This window comes from Sapajus apella, unplaced genomic scaffold, assembly GCF_009761245.1.
Source record: "Sapajus apella isolate SASKATOON/1434 unplaced genomic scaffold, GSC_monkey_1.0 scaffold47, whole genome shotgun sequence".
In the NCBI taxonomy this organism is placed as follows: Eukaryota; Metazoa; Chordata; class Mammalia; order Primates; family Cebidae; genus Sapajus; species Sapajus apella.
In genome coordinates, this window is record NW_022436987.1 from 12,492,008 (window position 1) to 12,513,668 (window position 21,661).

The 21,661-nt window shown below is 50.4% G+C and overlaps 2 protein-coding genes and 1 long non-coding RNA gene across 6 annotated transcripts in view; 1 reads left to right on the plus strand and 2 right to left on the minus strand.

Moving 5' to 3' along the window:
- Positions 1 to 9,589, plus strand: part of NCR3LG1 (natural killer cell cytotoxicity receptor 3 ligand 1) — a 27,639-nt gene extending 18,050 nt beyond the window's left edge. For 3 of the 4 annotated variants that reach the window (XM_032240873.1, XM_032240876.1, XM_032240875.1), the window contains one exon: positions 1,187 to 9,589. In XM_032240873.1, coding sequence (XP_032096764.1) covers positions 1,187 to 1,437 — 251 coding nt within the window. In that variant the 3' untranslated portion in view covers positions 1,438 to 9,589. The remainder of the gene's footprint in view (positions 1 to 1,186) is intronic. The other variant, XM_032240874.1, reaches the window with a different exon arrangement.
- Positions 1 to 19,366, minus strand: part of LOC116525180 — a 21,444-nt gene extending 2,078 nt beyond the window's left edge. Inside the window, exon 1 of the long non-coding RNA XR_004257609.1 lies at positions 18,830 to 19,366. This is a non-coding gene — a long non-coding RNA (uncharacterized LOC116525180). The remainder of the gene's footprint in view (positions 1 to 18,829) is intronic.
- Positions 15,215 to 18,808, minus strand: KCNJ11 (potassium inwardly rectifying channel subfamily J member 11). The gene has a single exon (XM_032240872.1). The coding sequence runs from the start codon at positions 18,043 to 18,045 to the stop codon at positions 16,873 to 16,875; it is 1,173 nt and encodes a 390-aa protein (XP_032096763.1). The 5' UTR covers positions 18,046 to 18,808; the 3' UTR covers positions 15,215 to 16,872.
- Positions 19,367 to 21,661: the final 2,295 nt, after the last annotated feature.

Below are 21,661 nucleotides of genomic sequence, written 5' to 3' on the forward strand. Positions count from 1 at the left end.
GGGCCTACTTGTCAGCTCATGGCAGCTTCAGGGTTCTGGATGGTCCTTATGGCTTGAAATAGGAAACCTGCCAGCAGCCCTTCTAGTCAGGCTCTAGGTCTACTGTAAACTGTTGCCTGGTAGAGGGTGAATCAGTAGTCTTGTCTTACGGGCTCTGTCCCAAGGTGGGGAAGCTACAGTATAGTGGTTTTGCAAATGCTCAGTGCCTTCCCCAGGCACACTGAATCCTTAGGACAACACAGCTCACAGTAGACCCACTCCTGCTGGTGGGGTGGGGCTTTTTGAGGTCATAGCTCTGGTCTTGGGTAGGGTGGCCCTGCTGGTAAAATGCATCCCCCTGGGGCTGAGAGGGGTAAGGAAGGCAGGGAGTGACTGGAGTTCCTGAGGAATGTGGTCAGGGTATGCCAGATGGAGCCTGGGATGGTCCTGAGGGAGAGAGGAATTATTCTTTTTTTTTTTTTTTTGAGTCGGAGTTTTGCTCTTGTTACTCAGGCTGGAGTGCAATGGCACGATCTTGGCTCACCGCAACCTCTGCCTCCTGGGTTCAGGCAATTCTCCTGCCTCAGCCTCCTGAGTAGCTGGGATTACAGGCACACGCCACCAGGCCCAGCTGATTTTTTGTATTTTTAGTAGAGACGGGGTTTCACCATGTTGACCAGGATGGTCTCGATCTCTTGACTTCGTGATCCACCCGTCTCGGCCTCCCAAAGTGCTGGGATTACAGGCGTGAGCCACCGCGCCCGGCCTGAGAGGAATTATTCTTGGAAGTAAGGACTAGGAGGGTCTTGGGGTGGTGTGTGCAGAGTTGGAGGGACTGTTATGTGTGGCCATGGGGAGTATGAAATGGAAACATACCTTGCATGTATAGTATGAGGGGCTGTCTGGGTGGTACGCACTTAGGGGTAGAAGATGGTGTTGTAGTACAGAAGGTTTGAAGATGAGGGTGGCACATGTATGTGGCATGTGGTATTCATTTTCCATGTTTTTGACAAGTGCTACATACACTGTTGGATATGTGGAGGTGTATGTGATAGGAATGGAGACACAGAGACATGTGGCAGAGGACTGGTGGTTAAATCTCTGACAAGGAAAATGACACAACCACCCAGATTCCAGCAGCAGTTGTGTGGTTTCTCTGGCCCTTACCAGTAGGTTTCCTGTTAATGTTTTCCTTCTCTCTCTGCAGAATCTGAGAAGACAGCTGTCTTTGCCAATTATTTGTGGATTTTGCCATTCATTGTTTTTGGACTGATTTTATTAATTGTTTTGATTCTTTGGAAAAAGGTAAGGGGCTCCAAAACAAAGTTCAGCCCTATGTCTTGGGGTTGGCTCCAGGAGTTGAGGGATCATGGTCATTGGGTGGTGTTGGGGTTCTCAGGATGGATGTGGAGGGATTGTTGGTATTGCTGGGTGTTTGTGGTGTGTGGCTTTTTCTGATAATGTGCTGGAGAAGAACTTAGTCATCTGACCTCTGTGTGGTGGTTTTTGACTCTGGGGTGATGTGTTGTAAAGCCTCCTTCCGTTTCTCCATACTAAACAAGTATTATATCTCTGTGAATGAACCAGATCTTAGTGTTCAGACTAGGCCCTGAACTATGTGTGGATTGTTTGTTTTTCTCACACATTTAGAAACTATGGCTCAGAGAGGGGAATTCCTCATATTTTATCTGTTCAATAACTTACCACCAGATTTTACTGGTTTGACTAAGAATTTCTAACCCATGCTAGGTATTTCTAAACTAAAACATGGTTCTAAACATTTTTATCCCTGAATATGGCCCAAATAGTGAGTAAAACAGCTCAAGCTTTAGAGGCCCAAGAGACCTATGCAAATGTGTTGGTTAAAATCATTTTAGGTAATAAAAGGGCCCTCAATTATTTATGGGCTTGTCAAGGCAAAATCTGCACAACAGCGAGTACACTTCATTATAAATTTGTTAGGCGAAGTAGAATAATCAATTAAGAAAAAAGGCTCTTTATCTAAAGTTGGCCATTTAGATTCCTGGGACTTATTCTGGTTGGATCTAGGCCAGTGAGAAAACTGGATAAAAAGTGGTTTTCAAATGCTCCTTGTGATATTCATGACTGTTGTCATATTTCTTGCCTTTCCCTGGCTCTGATATTCAGGTGCTATTGAGAGAGGAGGAAGGAAGAAACTCGTCAGGCAGGCAGTTAGGGTGGGCCCTCAGTAAAATTCTTTCAAACAAAAGAACAGCCTGAAAAATCAAACTGCAGATAAGGGAACTTGCACAGGGGGGCTTGCCTAAACCATGCCTACAGCCACATAGATAAAAAAGTCTACACAGGAGACTTGCCTAGACGTGCCCACAATTGAAAATTCCCTCCTCTGACACATTCACAGTAAGGGGAACAAAGCCACATGGAGTAACTCAAGCTAAGGGCTTGCATGTGCATGCACTAGGAGGATGGGGTGGAGCTACCAGAAATTTGTGCCTTATGCCTTTGTATTTAGCTGTGAAACGGCAGCCCACTTTCGGGCCCACTTTCTGCAGCAGAGAGCTTTCTTCTTTTGCTTATTAAGCTTTCACTCCAACTTCACCGTTGGGGGTCCACGCTCCTTAATTTTCCTAGTCGTGAGACAAAGAATGTCAGATGATACCCTGAGCAACAAGAGACTGCTACATTGTGGTGCATTGATGAGACTAACATTTTGGTGCATTGGCCAGGAAAGGTTGGAAGGGTGAGTAGGAGCAGACCTCCAAACTCTTTACTTTCATTTCAGAGGCTTCTTGTCCTCAGATTTTTTTCCTCAATACTGAACAAAACACTGGGCTCCATGAGCCACTTAAAAGCTTTTAGAGTGGCTGCCAGCCTTACGAGACTCAGGGGACAGGCTTGCTGGAGAGGACTTTGTCAGTCCCCCTTCACCCTCAGGTGTTGGGAATGTTGGCACTGTTGCAATCCAGTTTCCTTTCACAGAGGACCAGCTGTCACATAGACTAGAAGGAGGTCCTAGGGCAACTGAAGATTTCTGTTTCAGGATTATCCTTGGTGTTACCTGAAGGCCTCTGGACTAACTCCAGCCCCCAACGGCCCATCAGGGTGTCAGCACCAGGACTTCCAGTACTTTTCTATTGCATTTACTTCCTTGCTTTTTGTGGCTACTATTTCTCCTATTCCTTCTTTGTATGCAATGTTGTGGGTATTTTTACAGACTGGGAGATAATCCTGTTAAGTGAAGTCAGCAAGTGTCTTAGTAATGAGGAGTGTATCTCAAAGAATTGTTGTTTTTGTGATTTCCTTGAGACAGGGGGACTTAAAGATTTCATCCTAAACTTCCACTTAGTAAGGGCTTTTTCTGTTGCACAATGATAGACATTCACAGCGTTGTATAGGGGGATATTTCACCCTAAGCAAATACCCTTTTCTCCATTGGGTTGTTTTTTCCTTTATGTAAGAGCTCAGCATTGCCCAGTGAATTTAAGCAATCCCTTTATGAGACAAACTAGTCTTTTTCTGCTGGGCGGCATATTATGGGAATAGCCTATGAAGCCCCAAACCTCTCTTTCTAACCTTTGCTTGGAAAGAATTTGGAGTCAGAGATTTCTCCTAATATTTCAAACCCTACAGTGCCACCTAGTGGGATGGGATTTTTCTCTCTGTGAGAAGCATTCTTGGCCCTTTGCCCAAAACCCTGGTTCTCCTATTCCTTTTCCTCTTACGTCCCTCTCTCAGTGATCAGCCCCCATTCCCTATTTGTAAGCAGAAAAACTCCCCTTTCAACAGCCAAGAGAAAGCCACCCTAGCAAGACAGATTTTAGCCTCAGTGTTATCCCCATCGGAAGGAGAACAGCCATTCAGTTCTTACATTCTTTTGAGGCATCTGTTCTGCATCCAGCTACATTGGCATCTAAGTGAGAAAGGGGTCTTATGTTTAGAAGTCAATCAGTCTCATTCTCTAGGAATTCATAACTCTGCCTGGGTGGTAGTAAGAGGATGTAAGGATAAAGTTAAGATGCTCCCTTCCTTAAAGGGTCTTGCCCAAATTCAACTACTGCACAATCTCTCCCAGGGCCCTGGGGAATCTTGGGAGCCTTATGGGCCAAGTAGATCTAGGAAACCAGCAGGGTGGAGAGCTAGAGCCTTGTGCAGGTGAGCACAAGCTAGCTCCTCCATATTCATGGGTGAAGGTCATACTTGCATCCTTGGGCAGCACCTATAATGGTCGCCAGGAACCTGAGGAAATGGTGGGGAAGAGGAGAAGGGGATGCCCCTTCTGTCTTCTCTCTGCCCTGGGTCACTGCAGAAGGACAAAGGAGACTACAGGTTGCCTTTTCTCTCCTCTTTTTCTAGATGTGTAACAACTAATCTCCAGTTGTATAACAAATCATCTCCAGCCATCTCTTCTCAAGTACATTCTGAAACATTGGAACTCCTTTGACATTCAGACTCTGAAGAAAGAGTACCTTGTATTCTTTTGCACTCAGGCATGGCCATCTTACCAGCTGCAGGATGGGGAGGCCTGGCCTTCTGAGGGAAGTGTTAATTTTAATACCATTCAACAACTAGATCTTTTCCATAGATAGGAGGGCAAATGGTCTGAGGTGCCTTATGTGCAAGCCTTCTTTGCCTTGCAAGACAACTCAGATCTTTGTCAGTGTTGTAGAATTGACTCTGCTCTCCTAGCAGTTACATCAGGCAAGTCCACAGAGGATAACTCTCCCAACTCTGAGAAACAAACCTCTAGGGAACACTCTACTGAAAATGGTCAAATAGGTCATTAATGCTTGTGAAACTCATCTTAAAAATAATCCCCTTAACAGATGGCTTGTTCCCTGCCACACTCAGAGGATGGGAAGTTACGCAGGGGAGGACTGGCAGATAGATTTCACCCATATGCCTAAAATAAATGGCATTCAATTATCTTTTGGTGTGGGTGGATACCTTCATTAACTGGGTAGAGGCATTCCCATGCCAAACAGAAAAGACCTCTGAGGAGGTGAGAATACTAATAAATAAATAAGTTCTCGCTTTGGGCTCCCTAAGTACTTCCAAAGTGACAGTGGCTCCTCATTTAAAGTGGCCTCTATCTAGTGGTGCTCAAAAGGCACTAGGCATACAGTGCCATCTTCATTGTGCCTGGAGACCACAATATTCAGGAAAGGTGGAGAAAACAAATGATATTATCAAAAGATACCTTAGAAAACTCTCTCTCAGGGGATTCACCTTTCTTGGGTGAATCTCCCCTTAGCTCTACTGAGGATAAGAAATACTCCTTCAAAGTTGGATTTGAGCCCTTTTGAAATTACAAACGGGTGGCCTTTCCTTATCAATGATCTCTTACTAGACCAGGAAATCTCTGAATTAGTCAAACATATAACCTCCCTGGGCCACTTCCATTGGGAATTAAAACAGCACCTGGAAGCCCAACCCCAATAAATAGGACAAGCTTTATTGAACCTGGGAGACTTAGTACTGGTGAAGGCTCTCTCTTCTCTTTCCTCCTCTCTAGGCTCCAGGTGGGAGGGACCTATACTGTTTCCACCTATTCAGCTGTGAAAGTTGCAGGAATCAACTCTTGGATTTATCACACTTCAGCCAGGCTTGGAAAGCAGAGGCAGCAGCCCCTGACAGCCCAGAAGAGCATCCCAGATACTGATGTGAAGAAGTTGGGGACCTTAAACTGAAAAGAACAAAAGATAAGTAAATGAATGAGGACGACCTGTCTAGCTCGGTCCTACCTTTACCCTGCCAGATTCCTTCCATTATTTCCACCTTTCCTTTCGAGATCTACCATTGTCAAGTGTTGCAACTTCTTTTTCACGCATATTTGCGAGGAGACTTTGATTGTCCGTGGGATCAGATCTGTAATTTTACAGACCTGCAAAGGGAAGTTCAGCATTTTAACTGATAAAACCTCAGATGGAAATCGTTCACCACACCATACTTGCAGGGATTATTTTGCTGACTTTACTTTTTGCAGTAGGGCTATACACTGTACCTCCTGTAGGAATCCTGACTGGATTCTGAATCCTGACTGTAGCACCTCCTGACTGGAATATATTGGACAGATGGTCTCAATTGCTGTGATACTTGGCTTAGTTATGATCCTTATGGCAGGGATAATAGTCACAGACAAAAAGTAAACATGAAAGTTTTACTATTGCTGAGTCTGCTAGGGCTTTTAATGGGGTTTGGGAATACATCACACCCTTTAGCCTCTGCAGTATCAGCCATGGCCCATTTATATGAGACTAATTGCTGAGTCTGACCTGAGTGGTTTGCTCAGTTCAGTAACACTAAGGGACCTCTTCATGACCTGGTTCTTACTGTCTTAAGATTCCCTTTCTTAGATTTACCTTTAACCATTGAAGACTTATCAGGCATGAATGGAACATGGTATGGGAGCACTTTCAAGTGGGTAACTAACTCCTCCCAGGAAAGCATTTCCTCCCTGATACCAGAAAACACTTTCCCTAAAGAAAGCTTCACACCCTCAGGGTAGGAAAAGTCAGCAGGGTAATAGCAAATGCCTCTTCCTGCTTTAAAAGCAGAGGGAAAAGATCATAGCTGGGAGATCTCAGATATGTAACAACACACTTGTAATTGCTGAAAGCTCAGACACTTGGAGAAAAAGACACAATAAGGATGATCTAAGAAAATTGGAAGCCATATGGGGAGGCTTTCGGAATCTAGCCTCTTCTCCTGGTTGGAAGTCCTGCTGGGAATGGCGGGCTCTGGTTAACTGCCCTGACACATGGCATTATAATGTAAAAAATAACACATGGGCCTTCCCAGACATGCACCCTCATGGAATTCCAGACCCTTTTGTATGATGCTTAGTAGTAGTGGCCTACAAATCTGTGGGTGTACAGGAGACTTCTGGACTGAGAGCCCCTGCCACAAGGCTTATCCGAGATATTGGCTGGGACATATTGTGTCCCTGGTCTTTTAAAACTCCATTTGTCAAGTGGACCCTTCTCATTTAGCATGTAAAATTCCACATGGCATCATGAGTGACTATCCTGAGTATGGATATCCCTATGCCAAAGATGTTCCTATTATATGTAAGAGGGGGAAGCTCCTAAGATATGAGAAAGATCTGCCTGAGTCTCTCACAAGCTACAACTCAGAACTGGACCTTCAAGGGACAGAGTTTTATTTCCTTTGTGGCTCCTGGCTACACTTAATCCTCCCTAGGCACTGAAAGGAAACCTGCACTATTGTGGCAGTGGTCCCTGACTTACTATTTTTAAATTCCACTGGTATGGCAGCATCATCTGGGGACATCCCTAACCTATCCTCTTTTCTAGCGAGTGTGTGATTTCAGATGCACCAAACAAAGAGGTCTGTCATTTCCATGCCCTTGTATGGAGATTTAACTGAAGGAGAAGATTGGGTAGGACGTACACATGACAGTCCTATCTTAGAAAAACCACGGATAGGGGATTTTATAGCTAGAGGCCTATTCTGGTTTGCTGGTATTCCTCTCCTTGAAAGATCAGTACTTAATATTTCTATTATGACGCAATGAGAGTAGAAGGCAACAGTAGGAGCCATAGAAACACAACAATAATCCAAAATCTCTTTAGCCTCGTAGTTATGCAAAATAGACAGGCCTTAGATATCCTTATGGCCAAAGTAGGGGGTACCTGTGCACTTTTTAAAAGAAACATGTCACTTCCAGATCAACACCTCTAGTCAAGTAGAAGAAAACCTACAGGTGCTTAAAGATCAAATTAGAATCATTGACAGATTAAGAGAAAATGTGGGCTCCAGTCCCAGCTGGCTGTAATCCCTCCTTAATGGATTCCATTCTTCTTTGTGGAACTGGTTAGCTCCTTTATTAGGTCCCATTTTGCTTGTGTGTTTTGTATGAATGTTTGGACTTTGTGTATTCAATACTGTAACTCAAACTGTTTCCTCTCACTTAGAGGCTATTAAAGACCAAATGGTGCTGCAGATGGAATGACGCATAGACACACCATTCTTCCAGGGACCCTTAGACCAATCTTAGGAGGAGCCCTAACTGCTGTAACCCCAACGACACCCCCTTCCAGCAGGAAGCAGCCAGGAACGGTCATCGTCCACTTTCCCCAACAGCAGTTGGGGTCTCCACTCCTAAAGTGGGGAATGAGAGAGGATGAAGGAAGGCAGGCAGTTAGAGTGGGTCCTTGGTAAAATTCTTTCAAACAAAAGGACAGCTTGAAAAATCAAACTGCAGGCACAGATAAAATAACTTGCATGGGGGGCTTGCCTTAGACATGTTCACAGCTGTATCGGTAAGAAAGGCTACACAAGAGACGTACCCAGACATGCTCACAATGGAAAATTCTATCTCCTGAGATATGTGCAGTAAGGGGAACAAAGCCACATGGAGTAACTCAAGCTAAGAGCCTGCATGTACACCGGAGGACAGGGTGAAACTACCAGAAATTCATGCCTTATGCAAGTGAGATGCCCAGCTCTCATCAATTTCTTATAAAAAGCCTCTATATTCAACTGTGAAATGACAACCATCTTTTGGGCCCCCTGTTGGCAGCGGAGAGCTTTTTTTTGCTTTTTAAACTTTTGCTGCAACCTCATCTTTGGGGTCCATGCTCCTTAATTTTCTTGGTTGTGAGACAAAGAACTTTAGGTGATACCTTGGGCAATGAGAGACTGCTACATTGTGGTGCATTGGTGAGATTGTAACACTCTCAGTTTATGACTGATAACCCCAACATCAGCAATGACGCTTAGGGAAAAAGAAAACAAATCCTTTATGATCCACTTGGTCCCGTGCTTGTTTGCGAAGATGACTCCAATCCTTCACCCTTCCCTATGTCCATGTCCATTGCTGTGTAACTTTGCAGTGCCTCCAACCATGTGACCTCTTTCAGCCAATGTAAGGAGACAGCAGTGAAGGCATACCAGTTCTAAGTGTAAGCCTCAAGAGGCCTTGTGTGTCTTCATTTGCTTCCTCGTGTGCTTCTGACGGTGCTGAGAGAAGGGCAAGTCCAGGCCAGCCTGCTGGTGGATGAGAGATGTTGGCTACCACATTCTTGTTGCTCCAGTGGAGGCCAGGCTAGATTAGATGACAACCACCTGACTCCATGTGAGCAAATCTGAGATCAGCAGAGCTGGCAAAGCCAACTTTCCAATACTTGGAAAACATTTTTATTATGTAAAACATATCAAATTAATATATAAAAAATTTTAAAGCCACTGTTTTACACTGGTGCTATTACACAGCGTAAGCTAAGTGCTACAACTCAGGAAGCTGTGCTTTGACCAAAAGAAGTGTGGTAGCCACAGGTGCCTCTGAGACCCCCTTCAGGAGAGGGTCTGTGTGAGGAGTGCAGTCGGCTGACAGGTTCCTGCTGAAGATCTCCGGGATCTACTTCAGTATTCCAGCTGGTGCCATGCTGTCCCCGGACTGCTCCTGCCATTGACTGAGCAGGGCAGGAGCTCCCTATTGGGAGCTGATACTGGAATTCTGAACTACATCCCAGATCTCCAGCTGCTGATCTCGAGGATCTGGGGTGGCCAAGACTTTCAGTTGTTCATTAGGTGCTGGAATAATATCATTTTGTTTGATGTCATGTTGTTATCACATGAATGAAAATAAAATCAGTTCCTAACCTGAGCCACTGTCTGTGTGGAGTTTTCATGATCTGCATGGGTTTTCTTTTTTTTTTGAGATGGAGTCTCACTCTGTAGCCCAGGCTGGAGTGCAGTGGCATGACCTCAGCTCACTGCAACTTCCACCTCCCTGGTCTCAGTTCAAGCAATTCTCCTACCTCAGCCTCCCAAGTAGCTGGGATTACAGGGACAAGCCACCATGCCCAGCTAATTTTTGTATTTTTTAGTATAGATGGGGTTTTACCACATTGGCCAGTCTGGTCTTGAACTCCTGACCTTGTGATCTGCCCTCCTTGGTCTCCCAAAGTGCTGGGATTACGGGCATGAGCCACCGCATCCAGCCCTGCACGGGTTTTCTTCAGGTACTCTGATTTCCTCCCACATCCCAAAGATGTGCACTTTCAGTAAATTGGGGTGTCTAAATGGTGCCAGTCCAAGTGAGTGAGGGCGTGGCTGTGAGCATGCCCTACAACAGGATGCCATCCTCTCCAGGGTTGATGCCCACTTAGTACTCTGAGCTGTGGGCCACCCATAACTCTGCACTGGAATCATTGGGTAATTAGTACTTTTTAGTTTAGTTTTTTTTTTTTTTTTTGAGCAAGTTTACTCTGTCACGCAGGCCAGAGTGCAGTGGCACAATCTTGGCTCACTGCAACCTCCACCTCCTGGGCTCAAGTGATCTGCCCACCTCGGCTTCCTGAGTAGCTGGGACTACAGGTGCATGTTACCATGCCTGGCTAATGTTTTGGTGTTTTTTGTAGAGGTAAGGTCTTGACATGCTGTCCAGGTTGGTCTCAAACTCCTGAGCTCAAGCTGTCCTCCTGCCTTGGGCTCCCAAAGTGCTGGGATTATAGGGGTGAGCCACCGCAACTGGCCTAGTAATCATTCTTAAATGTATATATGTTTACATTTATATGTATATTTCAGTGTTAAATATTAAAGTGTTTGGTCTTTATTTAGAAGTTTGATGATATGTTTATGACCAGAAATATGTGTAAATTTAATTCTTATAGCAGTTAGCCTATTGGAAAATTGGTTTTGCTCTACATTATTTTATTAAAAAGTCATAGTTTTCAAAGATCCTATCAACTACCTTAAGTGAGGACTTACTGTACCCTAAGGTGCATTTTAATCCTCCCTGGTTCCCCCGCCTCTCCCTTCACAGCCTGCACTGGGGTCTGAGGCTTTCCCGCCTACACCCTCTCCCCTTTATCTTTCACGGGAACCACCCCTAATTACTCACTTGCACTTCTAACTCCATCTTGAAAGCTGCTTCCTGGAAGATTCAAACTGACACAAGGGGGGACTAAAGGATGAGAATGAGGGAAGTAACCCATTCACTGCTTATTTGAGATGGGGAACCACCTCAAGGACTTTGGCAGTTCCTACACAGAGACAGATGGCAGAGACGACAAGGTTTCTCAGAGAATGTGTGAGTAACTGGAGTGGCTTTTCCTGAGGACCCAGACAGCCTGCTCAAGAGCACAGTTGGAGCTGACCTCCTTGCACGGAACTATGGAATGATTTTAATTCTAATTCCCAGGTGAATGGGAAACCAAGGACACAGCAGGCATTTAACAAAAAGGAATCCGCATCTCAGTCAGAACTGTATTGCATTTGCTTCTCTCTAGATTAACTTGAAGTTACTCCCTTTCCCCCAATAACAATGGCATTGTGAAAAAAGTTGGAATTGATCAAATGGTGTAAAGAGTAAACAGAGGAAAGACTACCCAACGTCTGGTTTGCTTCATTTGGCGGCTGATGATCTGGGGGGGAGGAGGTTGGGACATATTTGTGCTGCAAGGAGCAATATCATTTAATGAAGGAGCTAACAAAAGGGCTAACAAAATGGCTAACTGGATCCTATAAACTAAAGACAGCTGCTGGGTAGTGCCAACCTGTGCCACACACCTGAACATCGTTGCTTCCCCCAGTGAAGGTAATAAGCTGTGGAGTTGGACAGGCACTTTGTGTTACTCATTCCACTCACTGGCCTTGGTGCCTGCCAGGAACCAAGGTCGGGGGAAAAGGCAGAAGTTCACACTCCTGGACCCAGGTTGGCTAGTCCAAGCAGCCTGCTCTTCACATCACTCCAGAGTTGGACCTGCCCAGACTGGAACTAGAATAGGGTGTGGGTTAGCACCTGTTTCCCCTCCTATAAAGAGTGCCCTGGGCAGGTAGATCTGGCAGAGGGATGGCCCGTAACCCAGAATCCAGCACAAGAAAAGGCACTTCTGGCCCAGCTCCGACCATCCCCACTGTTCTTCCCTTCCCCAGCTTCTTTCAAGCTGGAATCAATCTGTTGTTGTTCGGACCTGGGGTCAACATGACTTTGATGTACAGAATTCATGTCTTCTTTCCAAAGTTATCTGCACACTTGGTACAACACCAAGTGTCTGATTTCTGGGTCTGGGGAGACCTCAGAGGCCCTGGGGAGCCCAGAGACTGTGGAGTACCAGGGCGGCTCTCCTGTGAATGCAAGCTCCCTGGGAAAGTTCTCCTTAGAAAAAGATGTGCCGGAGGAGCTCAGGTGAAGGACAGAGCCTCCTGCCTGTGGAAAGTGGGCCCTGGAGAAGCTGCGTGAGTCCTCTCCAGCAGAAGGGCCAGAGGTACACATTAGTGGGGCTCAGGTGGGTCTCATGGTGAGATTGGCTGGAGATGCCAAATTCACAGGTGTTAGGCCTGGGCAGGTTCCAGTATGTGATAGTCTAGTTCTTCTAGACTATCACACAGGAAGAGGGAGGCCTGGCTTTGCTTCCCTGTGAAGTTCAGGACTGAGGCCCAGAACACATCTCACATCATTGATAAGAGTTAGGGACAGATGGGTGGCAGATGTGCCCAATCAGGCTGCTCTGATGCCTAACTTGCTGGGAGAAGAATAGCCTGGAAGGCTAAGACTCCAGTTTTCCTGTAAGAGGGGATAAGATGGCGGGCTCACCATGCACGTAGGCCAGAGAAAGTGCTAGGGAGGTTGTTCTGACTCCATACATGATTTGGACATAATCTAGGCTGTCACAGAACAGCCAAGCCTGCTGTCAGTTTCCAATCTGGGATCTCAGGGAGGCCCAGTAGCTTCCTGAGTTCCACCTTCCCTCTTGCCCTTGGTCTGGAGACAACTTTCTCCCTGTGGTGAATCTGACACTTAGAACAAGGTACAGCCCTACTAAAAGCTGGAGCTCAGGTCACTGGGACAGTGTGCTGTGGGGAAGAGGGGGAGGGAAGAGCAGGGCTGTGGCATTAGATATAATCAGGCTGAAATCTTGGACCTGCCTCTTACTAGCTGTGAGATCTTAGCAAATTACCTCCTGCTATAGGGTAAGTGTGTGTGTCCCCCTAAAATGCACATGTTAAATATGAATGCTCAAGATGATGGTATTTGGAAGTGGGGCCTTTGGGAGATGGTTAGGTGATGAGGGTGGAGATGGGATTAGTGCCCTTATATAACAAGGCCCCAGAAAGCTCCCTCACACCTCCCACTTTGTAAGGTTATAGGGGAAAGACAGTTAATTAAGAAGCAGACCTTTGGCCGGGCACACTGGCTCACACCTGTAATCGCAGCACTTTGGGAGGCTGAGGTGGGCAGATCACGAGGTCAAGAGATCGAGACCATCCTGGTCAACATGGTGAAAGCCCATCTCCACTAAAAATACAAAAATTAGCTGGGTGTGGTGGCACATGCCTATAGTCCCAGCTACTCGGGAGGTTGAAGCAGGAGAATCACTTGAACTCGAGAGGCAGAGGTTACAGTGAGCCGAGATCACACCACTGCACTCCAGCCTGGGTGACAGAGCAAGATTCTGTCTCAAAAAAAAAAAAAAAAAAGCAGGCCTTCAGCAGACATTGAATCCACTGGCACCTTGATCTTGGGCTTCCTAACCTCTAGACTGTGAGTAATAAATGTCTATTGTTTATAAGCCAGCCAGTCTATGGTATTTTGTTACAGAAGCCTGAATGGTCTAAGACGCAATCCATTCTGATCCTGTTTCCTCATATACAAACTCAAACGAGAACGGTGCTTCTCTCATAGTCCTGCTGGGCCACAGTGACACATGGTACTTCCCTTCTCCTTTCAGGGGCCCTGGAGCCAAGCCAGCTCTGCACACAGTGTGTGGACAGGCCAGACCGCTTCCTCTGCTGTCATGTGATGACTAATGAATGAAGTCCTGGAGGCAGAATATCAGAAACAAAATTACCACAGAAATTCTGGCTGGGCTGAATGGCGCTCAGGTGAACTTCTTTGTCCAATTGAGGCCAATGCCATAGAGAAAGGGTGGCCCAGATGGAGGTAGCGCCATCAGTGGGCAAGAACGCCTTTGAGGAGAAGAGAGGTTTGCTTGAACTGCCTCTCTATGGCTGGAGCTTTCCAGCCCCTCCCTGGGCTGCACTTAAGGCTGGGGGTCTCCCTCAGAGTTGGTGGAAAACATAGGACCAGGGGCCCTGATTTTCTCTGCTGAAGTAAGTCTTCTCTGTGGCCGGCAGGTGGCGCGAAGCCCTCAGTTCTGTAGGCTTCAGACTCACGAGCAGCCTAAGGTCCGTGATGGGCAGAGGAAGGTTACTCTGGATGGGGCTCCAACGATGGTGCTGCCAGCAGCTCCTCATTAGTGAGTCTGGCCCTTCTCCTTGGCCTTAAGGGCTGCTGACCAGAGTCCCAAGAGCCAGGCTCCAAGAATGGCGGGCTGATTCTGAGTAGCTTTCACCCCATTACCTTCTAAACCAGAAATGGGTCAGCTCTGCAAGGAAGGGAATCAGCACAGGGCACTGGGTGGGTGCCGGAGAGGGCAGCTCAGACCAGCAGTGGCAACTTCCTGGCCCCTTGGCCATGCCTCTGGAGCCGCCTGGGACAGACCCTCACTGATGCCCTGTCTGCAGGCCTCACACTGTAGCAATAACCCTGGATTTTTGTCCTGTATGCCATCCATGCGTCATCCATTCATTCATTTGTTCATTCACATAGCACCTACGCAGTGTAAGCCAGCCGCAGTGCTGAATCACAGTCCCTGACCTCAGGGAGCCATGGACTTTGGGATGGGGAGGCAGACCCCTAAACGCAGGCAAAGGGAGAATGCCCATAGTGCAGGGGAGGGAAGGGACCTACACTTTCCAGAGAAATCAGAGAAGGTTTGGAGGAGGCATCATTCAGCCTGGATTTTTATGGATTTCAACAGACGGAGATGAGGCCTGGGAGGTCCAGGCCAAGGGAATAACACAAGCAAAGGCTAAGAGGTAGGAGGCTCAACATTACGTGCCAGGAGGGATAGGACAGTGAGGTAGCCAAGGAAGTGGGTGGGCGAGTCCAGACTTTTGGCAAGAAAACAGTGGACCATAAGGCCAGAGAGGCAGTCACAGCCTGAAATGGCTGGCTAAGAGGCTAGACCTGACCCAGAGGTGATGGGGAACTACTGAAGTTATTTCATGGTGGGGGTGGGGGATGACCCACCCTTCTAAGGCCACCCTGGAGGCTGTGTGGCAGATGGACTGCAGTGGGTGAGATGGACACAAGATCAGGTCATAGGCATTGCCACAGCCCCTAAAATCATGGTCTCAGCTGGGAGGGGGCACCATGGGGAAAGAAAGACCCTGCAAAGAAACATGACCAAGGGCAAAATAAAAGCACCGTCTCTCTTTAACGCTTGTTTGGCCAGTTTTCTCATCATGTAGCTGATTCAGCAGCAATTACAATAGTTAACATTTATTGAGCACTTACTGTAGACCAGGCACTTAAGCATTTTACATATTTTTCATTTACTCCCAAAACAATTCTATGAGGTAGGTACTATTAGCATCCATGTTATAGATGAGGCAACTGAGACACAGAGAGATTAAATTACTGACAAAAGTCATATAGCTAGAGCCAGGATTTGAACCCAGGCAGTTGGCTTGAAAGTTAGTACTCCAATGACTACATTAATGCCTATAATACCCCTCTCCCTGGGCACTCCAGCCTTCCAGCAGGTCCCTGGGATAGAGACAGAGCCCATTGCTGCAGAGCCGGGTGGGTGCCCAAAGGCTGAGTTGGCCAGACAGGCTGACAGGGCAGGGCCACCTGAGGCCGGAGGGGGAAAGTCCCCCTGAGCTGGGGGAAGAGATGCCAACTTCCCACTCCTCCCCCGCCTCCCTGCTAGGGTCTATGGTGTCTCTTGAGGGGGGTGGCAGCTGCCAGCCCCGGCCTCCCTTCCCACCAGCATGCTTGCTGCCTCCCCAGCAAGAACAGCCCAGAGTTTAGGTCATGAGGGGGAGGCTTTATTGACAATGGAGAAGGCAGAGTTCTAGGCAAGTTCGCACAGCACTGCTGCAAGGGTCCAGGCTCGGGTCAAACCTGTCAGAACCTCAGGGACTCACTCCCTCCCACCATCCTGAACCTTCCAACACCTTTTCCAGCAACCCAAAGACACCCAACCCCAAGCCACTCTCTGGACAGAGTGAGTGGCAGCCACTGCTGTGGAGCCAGGACCGGAGTTGGGTCTGAGGCCCATTGTGTATGGTGGGCACAAGACCCCCGCCGTCCTCAGCCTCTGGGCACAGGCAGGAAGTAGGCAGGGGCAGCAGCCCCAGCCCATGGAGCACTCAGCGCAGGAGGCCGATGTGGCAAAAGGCAGGGGCACTGCGCATCTCCGCCTCCCTGTGCCTGAGCAGGGCTCCGCAAAGCCGAGCCTCCTCAAGTCACCTTCCCCTGCTGCCTCCCCTTCCAGCCCTGAAACTGGCCCTTGGAGGGCACCCCTGTCAGCCGCAGCCTGTCCCTGTCGGTGCAGACTCCACAGCTCCAACCCTTCAGCTGGAACACGCTCTCTCATCAACTGTCCTCCCCTGCTGGCCAGCCCCAGCCCTTTGCCTGGTGCTTTTTCAGGGACCAAGGAGAGCTGGGGCCTGACCACAAGCATTTCTTGGAGCCACAGAAGCAAAACAGCAGCCCTCAGGGGATTGTCCTTCCCCAGCCACCTGCCCAGTGTGTGGCTGGTTGATCATGGGGACCCAGGGCTGGCTGGACACCCAGCTTTAGGGCCCAGCACCTCCCACAGCCTCTGCAGCCTTGGGCGGGGGAGAGGGGTAAGCCAGTCCTGAATCCGGCTGGGAGGAGCAGAGACAAAAATAACCCAGCACAGGTTCCTGCTAAGGCCAGAAATAGCGTAGTGACAAGTGCCTTGTAACACCCTGGACGAGCAGCAGGGGGAGGCTGAGCTGAGGACAGCGCAGCCTCAGACCAGGCCCTGGCTGGGCTACATACCATACCACACCGTCCGTGTGCACACACGCGTGTGTGTGTGGGGGGAGGGCCCGAGAGACCATGGCTCAGGACAGGGAATCCGGAGAGATGCTGAACTTGGGCTTGGCCTTGGCCATGGCCAGGCTGCGCTTGCGCAGGGGTCCGCGGGCTGAGGCGAGGGTCAGAGCTTCCAGTAGGCTGTGGTCCTCATCAAGCTGGCGGGCCGTGCAGAGTGGTGTGGGCACTTTGATAGTGTTGCCAAACTTGGAGTAGTCCACAGAGTAGCGTCCGTCCTCCTCAGCTACGATGGGGACAAAACGCTGGCCCCACAGGATCTCATCAGCCAGGTAGGAGGTGCGGGCCTGGGTGGTGATGCCAGTGGTTTCCACCACACCTTCCAGGATGACGATAATCTCGAGGTCCTGGTGGTGGTGCAGGTCGCTGGGCGCCAGGTCGTAGAGCGGGCTGTTGGCATCGATGACATGGTAGATGATCAGCGGGGCCACCAGGAAGATGCTGTTGCCACCCACGCCGTTCTCCATGGGGATGTCCACCTGGTGGAGGGGCACCACCTCACCCTCGGGGCTGGTGGTCTTGCGGACCACCTGCATGTGGATGGTGGCGCTGATGATCATGCTCTTGCGGAGGTCGCCCACGCGCAGCATGAAGCAGAGGCGGCCGTGGCGCAGGGCGATCACCGCGTGCTTGCTGAAGATGAGGGTCTCGGCCCTGCGGTGGGCCTGGGCAGTCTTCATGAAAATGCAGCCCAGCATGATGGCGTTGATCATGAGACCCACGATGTTCTGCACGATGAGGATCAGGATGGCCAGCGGGCACTCCTCAGTCACCATGCGCCCGCCAAAGCCAATAGTCACTTGGACCTCAATGGAGAAAAGGAAGGCAGATGAAAAGGAGTGGATGCTGGTGACGCAGGGCTCCGCAGTGCCCTCGCTGGGGGCCAGGTCGCCGTGGGCGAAGGCGATGAGCCACCAGGCCATAGCGAAGAGTAGCCAGCTGCACAGGAAGGACATGGTGAAGATGAGCAGCGTGTGTGGCCACTTGAGGTCCACTAGCGTGGTGAACACATCCTGCAGGAAGCGGCCCTGCTCCCGGATGTTCTTGTGGGCCACGTTGCAGTTGCCTTTCTTGGACACAAAGCGGGCCCTCCGCTCCCGGGCGCGGTACCTGGGCTCGGCAGGGTCCTCTGCCAGGCGTGTCAGCACGTACTCCTCGGGGATGATGCCCTTGCGGGACAGCATGGCTCTGGTGACCCCCAGGGAGAGGCTTCCCCCATCGGAGGCACCCCTCTGACGTGGCCTAGGGCCTCACTGCGGCGTTCTCTCCGTGGGCTCCCTCTCAACCTGAGGCCGCGCTCAGCCTGTGCTGGCCTCACTTCTGAGATGCCTCCCCACCAGATTCTGCCTCACTTCCACCTGGGTCCCGCTTCACTTCTTAATACCAGCCTCATCCTTGAGCCCGACTGCCTGCCGCTTAGGGAGCCCCCAACCCAGCCGGCTCTCCACCTGGACCTGGGTCCCCGCCCAGCTCCCCCCACCAGCTGACCACCCCTGGGCCTCCCTCTGAGAGCCCTTCTCCGCGCCCAGCCTGCCTTCTCAGCCCAGATCAGAACTTAACACCTCCAGATCTCTCCCACTAACCGGACCTCACCCCCACCCCACGGGTCTCCCGCCTCACCCGCCTAGACCCCGGGATCCCAGGCTTCAGCTCAGGTCGTGGCCACCCCGCCCCGTCTCCCCTCCAGGTGCGCCCCCTAAGTCCTACCCCACCCCTCCCGGAGCGCCCCCGCAGCTCTCCGGATCTCCCTCCAGCTTTCGTCCTCTCTGTCTCCTTGGGATCCTGCGTTCTCCGGAGTCACCACCCAACCAGGCTCAACTCCGGGTCGCCGGCCCCGCGTGCGACCCGGCCAGGCTGACTCCGAGCCGCGGCCTCCCGGTCCCCACAGCCCGCTGGCCCGCGCGCCTGCCCGCGCCACGGCCCCGGCTCCGCGCCTGGTCCCGGCCCCGCCCGTCGCCGCTGCTGCACCTGCTCCTGCTCCTCACGCCGCGGCAGTCGCCTGCCCGCCCCCTCCTGCCGTCCGGGCGCTCGCGGCTGGCCGTCCTCCCTTCCGTCCGTTTGTCAGTCCGCGGAGACCGACCTGGTCTCTGGGCCAGGCTGGGGTCGAGGACGGCGGGAGGGGGGCGCACGAGGAGCGGAGCGGGGGCTGGGGACCGCCAGGGGGCGCCCAAGCTGCTCCGGCGCGGAGGGGGCGGGCCGGAGCAAGCCCCGCCCCCACCCTCCACCTCCCTCCCTGGGACTCACAACCTGGCCTTCGGGGTTTGTCCGCTACGCGGGATCCAGAGGCTCCTCCTGCCCGCGCTCTATGAGAGTGGGGGGTGGGGAGGGATCTGTGACCCGCCCTTCCAGTCTGGGGCCGCCACCGTGTCGCCGTGTCTCCCCTCCCCCAGTATCTCTATGCGTATTTGGGTCAATCATCCGCCTCTCGGCAGCGCTGGGTTTGCTGGTTCCCGGGGAAGGAGGCGCTGAGAGGCAGCTCCATCAGTCCCGGGGCTGGGGGAAATTAGGTGGCCCGAGGACTTCTCAATTCACAGCGTCTTCTCTTTAGGGGTGCTCTTAATCTTAGTCTTGAATCCTTAGGCAATCTGATGGAAGCTCGGACTCCTTCCCATTAAAAAAAAAACAACAAAACAGGGCCTCAGCAGGTGCAGGAGAGGAACACAGTTTAACACCTGCTACTGCTGTGGGGCAGCCTGGGCCACTCCATCTTCTCAACCATTCCGGCCCTACTTTAAAGAAGGTTTGAGCAGAGGGCACTTCCTTTACATTTTCTCACATCTGTCACCTGACTTCTTCCACCTTAGATCAAGGGTAGTATTTAGGCCTGAGTAGTGTGTTAGGGCTGCCTCAGGCACTGGGGGACCCAGGCTTTTGATTCAGGCATGGTGGTGTTTCTGGTCAGGCATCAGCCTGAGGTTGCTCTGTGGCATGGACCCCGGTTCTCAGCTGGGAGGGAAAGCCGGTTAAATCTCTGTTTTGGAACAGTAACGCCTTACCCATCTCTGTGGCTCAGATCCTTATGGAGAAACCCCTGACCATCTGTGGCCATTTTGTTGGAGTGGGGGCTTGAGGCAGGGGCTGGAAAGGGCAGTGTGGCTGGGAGCCACAGTGGGGCAGAGGATGCATTTATGCTGGATCTTCCTTTCTCTCACTACCCACCTACAGGCAGAGCGAACACTGCTACAAAGGGTGAGTGTGATCATGGGTTATATTAACAGAGATGCAGTGTCTAGGAAGGGGCGGGTAAAATGAGATGAGCAGAGTGGGAAGCTTAAGGAGACAGGGTTACATGGAGAATCTCTGAGGCAACTGCAGCTGTCCAGCCATCAGAAAAGGAGAGCCCCCCAGGCGTTTGGGCACCGTTGCAGAAACACTTGGCCTTGAAGGAGGATGAACTAGTAGTTTTTCGTGGCCCAAAGGGAAGAGCCAGGACACTAAGTGGAACAGAGGCAAGCTTTGTTTTCACGTATATAAGAGTCAGTTCTAATAACAATAAGCAGAGATGAGCCACATCTGTGGGGTACCCAAGTCAAGGCTGGTGGGCCATGAGGGATGTTATAGAGGGATTGGGGCCAGGATGACCTTGGGCATCCCTACAACACTTCACTGTGGGCCAAGCCCTGTCCCTGCTACTTCCCTTCAATCAGTTGGGACGGGGAGGCTTTGGAGTAGTGGTAGGCATGTGGAGTCCTCTTTCTGCTCTCCAGTTCTGCTCCTGTGAGATCTCACAGTGGGGAAGCTGCTGGGCCCCTGGGGAAATCTCAGAGCTAGAAAGGCTGGGTTCTGCCTCACGGTGCTGCCCTGAAGCCTCGCCTCCCCACTGCTCCACTATTCTGAGAGCACGAGTCCCCTACCTGAAGGGCTCAGCCTCCCCTTTTTCTCCATCCTGCATTGGCTCATAGTCATCTCCACTAAATACTGCACTTGTCAGGTCCCTTTCTTGCTTGAAACCTTTCTCCCTTTTTGTCCATGGGCATACCCCCAACTCCTTGAACTGGCATTCAGGGCTCCCTGATATGATGCCCTCGCTACTGCCCTCATCTCTCTCCCACCTCCCTGATCAACCAACAGTCTTACCACACTTTCACCATCACTACTTAGTTGCCCCTACCTGCCACCCCAACACTTTCTCTGACTTTCTATCCAATCCCTATCCCTCCCATGTTTAACTCAAATTCTGTCATTTCCAGGCAGCCTGCCAGGCTTTACAGAGCTCTTCCTTTCTGAGCTTCTCTGGCTCCTGGACCAGCCACAGGGCTCTGCACTGGACCCACCTCCAATAACTGGTGGGCTTTTCTTATGTTGCATGTTTATGATCTCCTTGCAGCCAAGAGGATGCAGGTTCAAGACTCTTAGGTCTGCACCCCAGGGCTTGGTGCAGCCAGTACTGCAGATGACATGCAAATGATCATAGCATGAGATGTAAATGAGCACCTGCCATTTCTTGGGCGAAGGCAGATGTGCAGTTTTGTTTCGTGATGCAGAGGAAGTCAGGACAGCTGCCGTTTTAGTCTTCCTGGTGTCTGGGCTCTAGTGTCTCCTAGATGTCACCTGGCTGACCTGTGGTTCATGCACTGTGCTTTCCCTCTTAAGGACCACCACTTCTGAATGCCCCTGCTTGGGGGATGGAGACAGAGACATGATCCAGGCCTAGCCAGCCAGTGTAGGCCACACCTCTGATCACAGTGGGGTGGGGATGGGAGTGTGACCCACATTGATCTACTGAGATTTTCTCCCAAGCTTTTGCCAGAACTATTGGCAAGGACTATCTCTTTTGCCTCTTCGATTGCTCTGGAGCAG